Raw genomic sequence first — 9763 nt, forward strand, 5'->3', positions numbered from 1 at the left:
TGCACATACATGTGCATGCATTCATCCATGTGTGCACATACATGTGCATGCATTCATCCATGTGTGCACATACATGTGCATACATGCATTCATTCATGTACTCACCTAATTGTGCTTGCGGGGGGTTGAGCTTTATCTCTTTGGTCCCGCCTCTCAACTGTCAATCAACTGGTGTACAGATTCCTGAGCCTACTGGGCTCTATCATATCTACATTTGAAACTGTATATGGAGTCAGCCTCCACCACATCACTGCCTAGTGCATTCCATTTATTAACTATTCTGACACTGAAAAAATTCTTTTTAACGTCTGTGGCTCATCTGGGTATTAAGTTTCCACCTGTGTCCCTTTGTTCGTGTCCCACCCGTGTTGAAAAGTTGTCTTTGTCCACCCTGTCAATTCCCCTGAGAATTTTGTAGGTGGTTATCATGTCTCCCCTTACTCTTCTGTTTTCCAGGGATGTGGTGAGGTTCAGCTCCTTAATGTGTGTGCACATACATGTACATGCAGTCATTTATGTATGCATTCATGTATGCATACACACATACCTGTACATGCAGTCATTCATGTATGCATACACACATATCTGTGTATGCATTCATGTGTGCACAGTCCTAGCAGATATGTGGAAAAGGCTAACATAGTTCCAATCTATAAAAGTGGCAGCAGGGAAGACCCCTTCAATTATAGATCTGTATCATTGACAAGACTAATAAAAAATAATTAAAACTAAATGGGTAGAACACTTGGAGAAAAACGATATAATAACAGACAGTATGGTTTTCGATCGGGAAAATCCTGTGTAGCAAATTTACTCAGTTTCTATGAATAAACCACAGAGATTTTACAGAAAAGATATGGTTGGGTTCACTGCATCTATCTGGACCTAAAACAGGCTTTTCACAGAGTTCCACATAAGAGGTTGTTCTGGTAACTGGAACATATTGGAGTGACAGGAAGGCTTAACATGGATGAAAAATTTTCCGAGAGGAAAATGTGGGCAGTAATCAGAGACAATGTATCGGACTGGAGAAATTCCACGAGTGGAGTACCACAGGGTTCAGTTCTTGGCACCAGTTATGTTCATTGTCTACATAAATGATCTACCAGATGAAACACAGAATTGTATAAACATGTTTACTGATGATACATAATAGGGAATACATGTATAAGAAACTTAGGTGATTGTTCAGTTCAGTTCTTAAGAGTTCAGTCCGTTCAGTTCTATTCAGTTCAGAACAGTTCTCAGTTCAGTCCATAAACGAAATGGAAGAAAATGCAAGATTGAACCAGTGAAGAGCAGAGGTGCAATAGGCACAATCAGAGAGCACTGTATAAACATCAGAGGTCCGCGGTTGTTCAACGTCCTCCCAGCGACTATGTACAGTATAAGAAATATTGCCAGAACAACCGTGGACATCTTCAAGAGAAAACTGGACAGTTTTCTAAGAGAAGTTCCGGATCAGCCGGGCTGTGGTGGATATGTGGCCCTGCGGGCCACTCCAAGCAACCAGACCAAGCAACCTGGTGGACCAGACTCTCACAAGTCGAGCCTTGGCTTGGGGAGTAGAAGAACTCCCAGAACCCCATCAACCAGGTATCAACCAGGTATTGTCATGTTCTTCAAGAAGACCGGGACAATAAGTGTATGGAACACCACTTGGCAAAAGGAATTTAATATGAATAAATGTCATGTTATGGAAAAGGGGAACACAAGCTCCCACACAACCTATAAATTATGCGAGAAATCTTTAAAGAATTCTGATAAAGATCTAGGGGTGGTTCTAGATAGAAAATTATCACCCCGAGGACCACATAAAGAAGATCATGCAAGGAGCCTATGCTGCACTTTCTAACTTCAGAATTGCTTTTAAATATTGTACATACATGGTGAAATACTAAAGAAATTGTTCACAACTATTGTTAAACCAAAGCTGGTATATGCAGTGATTGTATGGTGCCCAATCTTAAAGAAGCACATCAAATGGAAAAGGTACAAAGACATGCAATTAAATGGCTGCCAGAACTGGAAGACAAGAGCTATGAGGAGAGGCTAAGAGGCATTAAATATGCCAAAACTTAAAAATAAAAAAAAAAGAGGCGATATGATCACTATGCACAAAATACTAACAGAAACTGATAAAATTGATAGAGATGTTATAGATTCAAACTAAGTAAACAAGGCTGCCAAAGAAATAAGAAAATTTACTTTCGCAAACAGTGGTAGACGGCCGGAACAAGTTAAGTGAGGTGGTTATGAAGGCCAAAACCATCAGTAATTTCAAAGCGTTATATGAAGGTGTGTTGGGAAGATGGGACACCACGAGCATAGCTCTAATCCTGTAACTACACTTAGGTAATTACACTTTAGGTAATTACACATCCCTGTGGATGCATTAATCTGTGTGCGCGCACACATGCGCACCCCCCACCCCCACCCCTCCCTAAGTAATAAACATTACTTTCATTGTAAAAGATAACAGCATGTGAGAATTTAATGCTGCCGACCTCAACATAATATTTATATAGTACAGTATACAATTTAAGTTTTCAAATTGCGTATGTTAACCGACTGACATTACTGTATTAGCTTACTACGGTGCCAAGAACATAGCATCTACAGTACTTGCATACTGTAGAGGTTTTGCCTACTTTTCTCAGGCTGCATGCACAACATTATGTTGGTTTAGGACAGGTTTAGTTAGGTTGAAGAGTGTTCATGTTTAGTAGTACAGTACTGTACTGTAATTCTAAAATTGAAAATTGTCACATGACAATTACCTTCCAGTACAGACATGCTGCTCATGTCATTTCAATTAAATACTAATATCATGGACAATATTTCATAACTTTCTTTCCACAACTATACTACACAAGCTCCACACATTCCTTGTGTATACCAGGGTTAGGTTAGCAATGATAAAAAGACTATGCAAATTGTCTGCTATAGAAAGTGATTTCTGTCCTAATGAAGCATGACAGTTATGGATATGTAGTATGAATTTATGTTAATGGCCTGTACTATATATAATTACATTAAACGTTTTCAGCAAACGCCTTTCATTCGGGTTGATACACAACTAGGTGAGTACATTAGGTTAGGTTGGGCAGGTCTATTTGCAGTAACAAATTTAAATTTAGACATGTTTTCATACTACTGTACTTTGATTTTGAGTTAAATTCATAGGCTACATAACCTTTAGACCAAACAGTGCAATATCAAACCTGTAAAACCACAATTTATCATTCAATTACTAGCCTTGGTAACCAGCCTCATTAACCTTCAGTAATTATGTAAGGCAGCATCATTTCTTAAGGAGAAACTAGCAGCCATCTGTATTCTTCATATATTAAACACCAGTGAAAATAAAACATTCTAAAAGAGACTGAGGTCATTGGCCTGTTTTGACCATCCAACTTACTACATAAATATTCAACTTATTTCAAGTTTTGAATTGGACAACCAGTCTTGCATAAACTAGACAATGCTTCATGCATATTAAACATGTTTCATGTGTCAATTTAGGCAGGAAAACTGTCCAAATATATCATTTATGCCGTGAAGTGACCCAGTCTCTCTCAAGTATAGTACTAATTAAATGAAAGTGTAGTGTATTTTACCATAGATTAGTTGATAATTAGCTTCTATAGCAAGGAAATTACGCATGAAGAGATCAACAATTGCATTAGTTTATCAAGAACTAACGAGCAATAATCGTCAACGTATTCAAAACATACTGTACAAGGGGTTCTATTACAGCTGCAGTGCAATATTAACCACATTTCATTTCCGTTGCATTCATATCTCGAGTATCGAGACAAAAAGTTACAAGAACTCTGCCAAATCAAAATTGAAGGCAACCCCCACCCCCATGATGATAATTTTTATGTATTCACTTAGTTGTGCTTGCAGGGGTTGAGCTCTGCTTTTGGCCCACCTCTCAACTGTCAATCAATCAACTTTTACTAACTGCCATCTAATTTTTTTTCACACACCCACCCACCCACACACTATATAATATTACGAAAGAGCCAGAGCTCAACCCCACAAGCACAATTAGGTGAGCGCACACACACACACTTCGAAGTTGTTACGAAGAGACTTCGTGACAACCAATCAACATGGGTTCAGGGAGGGTAAATCTTGCCTTACAGGATTGATAGAATTCTACGATCAGGTGACAAAGATTAAACAAGAAAGAGAAGGGTGGGCGGACTGCATTTTTTTGGACTGTCGGAAAGCCTTTGACACAGTACCCCATAAAAGGTTGATGCATAAGCTGGAGAAACAGGCACGAGTAACTGGTAGGGTGCTCCAGTGGATAAGGGAGTACCTAAACAATAGGAAGCAGAGAGTTACAGTGAGGGGTGAGACCTCAGACTGGCGTTAAGTCACCAGTGGAGTCCCACAGGGCTCTGTACTTGGACCTATCCTGTTTCTGATATACGTAAATGATCTCCCAGAGGGTATAGACTCATTCCTCTCAATGTTTGCTGACGACGCCAAAATTATGAGAAGGATTAAGACAGAGGAGGACAGCTTGAGGCTTCAAGAAGATCTGGACAAGCTGCAGGAATGGTCAAACAAATGGCTGTTAGAGTTTAATCCAAGCAAATGTAATGTAATGAAGATAGGAGTAGGAAGCAGGAGACCAGATACAAGGTATCACTTGGGAGATGAAATACTTCAAGAGTCCGAGAGAGAGAAAGACCTGGGGGTTGATATCACGCCAGACCTGTCCCCTGAAGCTCATATCAAGAGGATAACAGCAGCAGCATATGCCAGGTTGGCTAACATAAGAACGGCCTTTAGAAACTTGTGCAAGGAATCTTTCAGAACGTTATATACCACATATGTCAGACCAATCCTGGAGTATGCGGCACTAGCATGGAGTCCATATCTAGTCAAGCATAAGACTAAAATGGAAAAGGTTCAAAGGTTTGCCACCAGACTTGTACTCGAGCTGAGAGGTATGAGCTACGAGGAGAGACTACGGGAATTAAACCTCACTTCATTGGAAGACAGAAGTTAGGGGGGACATGATCACCACATTCAAGATCCTCAAGGGAATCGACAGGGTTGATAAAGACAGGCTGTTTAACACAAGGGGCACACGCACTTGGGGACACAGGTGGAAACTGAGTGCCCAAATGAGCCACAGAGATATTAGAAAGAACTTTTTTAGTGTCAGAGTGGTTGACAAATGGAATGCATTGGGAAGTGATGTGGTGGAGGCTGACTCCATACACAGTTTCAAGTGTAGATATGATAGAGCCCAATAGGCTCAGGAACCTGTACACCTGTTGATTGACAGTTGAGAGGCGGGACCAAAGAGCCAGAGCTCAACCCCCGCAAGCACAACTAGGTGAGTACAACTAGGTGAGTACACACACAAATGAGCCACAGAGACATTAGAAAGAATTTTTTCTGTGTGTCAGGAGTAGTAGACAAATGGAATGCATTAGGAAGTGATGTGGTGGAGGCTGACTCCATACACATTTTCAAGTGTAGATATGATAGAGCCCAATAGGCTCAGGAACCTGTACACCAGTTGATTGACAGTTGAGAGGCGGGACCAAGGAGCCAGAGCTCAACCCCCGCAAACACAACTAGATAAACTACACCCCCCCCCCCCCACCAAGGAAGCAGCCCGTAGCAGCTGTCTATCTCCCTGGTATCTATTTACCGCTAGGTAATAGGTGCATCAGGGTGAAGGAAACTGCCCATCTGTTTCCGCCGGCTGTGGGGATCGAACCCCGGTGCCTAGCTCCACGAGTCTAGAGCGCTGTCCACTCAGCCACCAGCCCTTGGTTACTTTTTATATTAAGTGTTGATTAACCAGACCATAATTCAAGTAAGAGGGGTGAGGGTCGGCCCGGGAGCATGTGAGGCGCCGGGACCAGCTGTGAGGGGCACGAGTGCCCCGCCACACTACTCAGGGGCGTGTACCACCCGGCCATGCCACCTGCCCCGGGCACACCACAGGTGAGAGTGAGGAGAGGAGAGGAGAGAGAGAGGAGAGTGAGAGAGGAGTGAGAGAGAAGCATGAATGACAGTATGTCATGTCGGTGAGGCCTCAGCTGATCGCATGGAGGCAGGAGTGCCAACCCCGCCACCACTCATAACCCCTCCACCCTCATCCTCCAGTCTTATCACCCTCGTCCTCCAGCCTCGCCCTCCACCCTGGCGTCCCCCAGAGTGTGAGGGCGTGTGGTCGAGGGTGAGGTAGTGTGTGTGTGTGCAGGAGGACAAGTACCGGTCAATCCCCCCTGCTGCTGCTGCTGCTCCGGGGTCATGTTGGCAGCCCTCACACACACTTTTGAAAAAAAAAAAAACTGATCGACGGGCTTATTGGTGTTGGCGCGTGGTCATCGTGCCCCGTCAGCGCCTCCTGCAGGCTGCCCCTCGCCCCTACCCTCCACAAAACAGCCCCAACACGTGGTATGAGGTGAGGGGTGGGGGTGGGGGGGAGGGGTGGGATGTAAACAATAAAAGAGCCTGCCATATGAGCGGCTCAAAAGCCTACCTGTATTGCTTTCTTCCGCCATTGTTGCAGGGTTTTCTTGCACAAGCTGCATTAAAAAAGATCCCCGGGGAGGTAAATCCTTACAAGGTAACACTGTGTAATTCACATATTATTGGGTGAGTGGCCTCATGGTGGTCCGTCACAAACTGTACACACACAAGGATGAACTGAGGCTGAGCGGCAACAGTCTAGCCTCGCGCCCGGGCTCATCAAAATTCCTGCCGAGTAGAAAACGGGACGCCATCATGTTAAAGGGGCCCAGAATTGGCCGTTTTTATCCCCATCACGATAGTTTCATTGTTAAGCTAATTCAATTTTAATTGTAGCATGCTATTTAACATGCGGTGACAAATAAAATGCACTATAGAGAAATAAAATATATACAAAATTTAATGAATTATTTTCTTAAATATGAAATTCAATACAATCATCTGCTTTAGCATTACACGCACAGTACAAATCAACCCACTTTGAATTTTTAAATTGAAATTAAAAGGTAGAATTATAGGCAAATAAACGCAAAACTAGCAGATTGTAGCAGCGCGCCCAATTCTCGAGCCCCCTTAAAAACTGGAGCGGTGTGAGTGGCGTGACAGCCAATAGGGGAGCCGGACGCGGCCTCGGGGGCGGGGCCGGCGTGACGTCACACCCGCCGCCCCGTAGAAGGGCTAAATAAAATTTTTGTTCGCTTTCATTCTAGGGCCGTTCCGGAATAGTGGGACCGATAGTTGAGAAATAATCCATGTGGATCATAAGGGCGCTTTTCCCGCGCCTCGCGCCCTTGCGAAATCCGCGCTCTTGTTTCTCTCTCTCTCTTTTTTTTTCTCTCTTTTTGTTACAGATTTGTCGGGTGGTAATGAGTCACGGGTGAAGAAACGCGCGCGAATCACGGTTCAGATTATCCGGAAGTTCAGTTTCTAAGTTTGACCTCTAGTGCTCGCGAGGGCATTAAACTCTGCCGCGGTCAGTGAGTTAGGGGGGTGGTCTCTGGAGCGGGGTGACCGCTATAGCAGATGCGGAAAGGGAATGGGGGCGGAATATGCCTCGGGGGGGAGGGGGGGAAGATGGGGGGGGGTGGAGAAACGTTACTATGGATCTAGGAAAGTTTCAGATTATTCTGCCGTTTTCAGTTCGCAATAATTTTCTCCCATTCTCACCTGGCCGATTATTTTTGACCAAACTTGAACCTCAAGTTTTCTTGAACGTCTTAGTGAGGATACCGCGACATGGGAGACAGGGGTCGAGAGCGCGAGCGCGAAGCAGTGCGCGAGCGAATGTGCGCGAACAAACAAACGGTAGATCAGGCACGGCATGGCATTTACAGCATTAAGGGGGGGCGGGGGGGGGTGAGTTACGAGGGGGGGGGGGGAGAGAGACTCGGTATCTCGGAACGGCCCTACTGAGGGAGACTCTCTCCCTCTTTCTAATGGGCGTTTTCCTTTATTTATTTGATCTTTGGGAGGATATTTAGTGAGGGAGCGACTGCGGTGTATGGGTGAGGTGCTTGTTACAGGTGTAACAGCCTGGTTAGGCAGTTAATTAGCCGATGGTTGTTTGGTGATATCTAGGGACGGCCCTAGTCTCCCTCCACCCCCATAGGTCCCCCTTCTCCACCAGCCCTCCCACACTCGCCTCTCCATCCGCCTCTCCCTCCCTCCCTCCCTCAATCCCCTCCTCCTCCTCCCTCCATCCAATATTCCTCTGAACCATCCACCCTCCCTCCCTCCCTCCCTCCCTCCCTCCTTCTCTCCGACATTCTATTTCCTTTCCTCCCTCTCTCTTCCCACCCTCTTCTCTCCTTTTTCTACCTCACTCCATCAGTCCCTTTCTTGTGTGCTTCATCCATGCCCCCTCCCTGTTCATCCGTTCCTCCCTCCACCCGCACCCGCCCTCCCTCCCCTTCTTCCACACTGCCTCCTTCGCTTCCTACCACACTCCCTCCCTCCTTCTCTTCCTACCACAGTCATTCTTTCACTCCCACACACTCCCACCCACACTGCGTGTCTCCCACAATCCAACACTCCCTCTCACACTTCTCCCTCCGTCTAGAGTAAGGGGAGACATGATCACTACCTACAAAATTCTCAGAGGAATTGACAGGGTAGATAAAGATAAACTGTTTAATACGGGGGGGGGGATACGCGAACAAGGGGACACAGGTGGAAACTGAGTACCCAGATGAGCCACAGAGACATTAGAAAGAATTTTTTCAGTGTCAGAGTAGTTAATAAATGGAATGCATTAGGCAGTGATGTGGTGGAGGCTGACTCCATACACAGTTTCAAGTGTAGATATGATAGAGCCCAGTAGGCTCAGGAACCTGTACACCAGTTGATTGACAGTTGAGAGGCGGGACCAAAGAGCCAGAGCTCAACCCCCGCAAGCACAACTAGGTGAGTACACACACACACACTCCCTCCAACACCTCCCACACACTCCCTCCAACACCTCCCACACTCCCTCCAACACCTCCCACACACTCCCTCCAACACCTCCCACACATTCCCTCCAACACCTCCCACACACTCCCTCCAACACCTCCCACACACTCCCTCCAACACCTCCCACACTCTCCCTCCAACACCTCCCACACTCTCTCCAACACCTCCCACACTCTCCCTCCAACACCTCCCACACACTCCCTCCAACACCTCCCACACTCTCCCTCCAACACCTCCCACACTCTCTCCAACACCTCCCACACTCTCCCTCCAACACCTCCCACACACTCCCTCCAACACCTCCCACACACTCCTCCAACACTTCCTCCCACACACTCCCTCCAACACCTCCCACACACTCCCTCCAACACTTCCTCCCACACACTCCCTCCAACACTTCCTCCCACACACTCCCTCCAACACCTCCCACACACTCCCTCCAACACTTCCTCCCACACACTCCCTCCAACACCTCCCACACACTCCTCCAACACTTCCTCCCACACACTCCCTCCAGCACTTCCTCCCACACACTCCCTCCAACACTTCCTCCCACACACTCCCTCCAACACCTCCCACACACTCCCCCAACACCTCCCACACACTCCCTCCAACACCTCACACACACTCCCTCCAACACCTCCCACACTCTCCCTCCAACACCTCCCACACACTCCCTCCAACACCTCCCACACTCTCTCCAACACCTCCCACACACTCCCTCCAACACCTCCCACACTCTCCCTCCAACACCTCCCACACACTCCCTCCAACACCTCCCACACACTCCCTCCAA

At 46.2% G+C, this 9763-nt stretch overlaps 1 protein-coding gene across 4 annotated transcripts in view; it reads right to left on the bottom strand.

Annotated features, from left to right (window-relative positions):
- Positions 1–7542, bottom strand: part of LOC123766899 (uncharacterized) — a 68710-nt gene extending 61168 nt beyond the window's left edge. For 2 of the 4 annotated variants that reach the window (XM_045756363.2, XM_045756364.2), the window contains exons 1-2: positions 7455–7542; positions 6527–6744 (exon numbers count right to left, since the gene is read on the bottom strand). In XM_045756363.2, coding sequence (XP_045612319.1) covers positions 6527–6578 — 52 coding nt within the window. In that variant the 5' untranslated portion in view covers positions 6579–6744; positions 7455–7542. Of the gene's footprint in view, positions 1–6256; positions 6400–6526; positions 6745–6995 lie in introns of those variants that run through there. The other 2 variants (XM_069307472.1, XM_069307473.1) reach the window with 2 other exon arrangements.
- Between the last annotated feature and the right edge of the window lie 2221 nt (positions 7543–9763).

The sequence above is a fragment of the Procambarus clarkii genome, chromosome 60 (assembly GCF_040958095.1).
Source record: "Procambarus clarkii isolate CNS0578487 chromosome 60, FALCON_Pclarkii_2.0, whole genome shotgun sequence".
Classification (NCBI taxonomy): domain Eukaryota; kingdom Metazoa; phylum Arthropoda; class Malacostraca; order Decapoda; family Cambaridae; genus Procambarus; species Procambarus clarkii.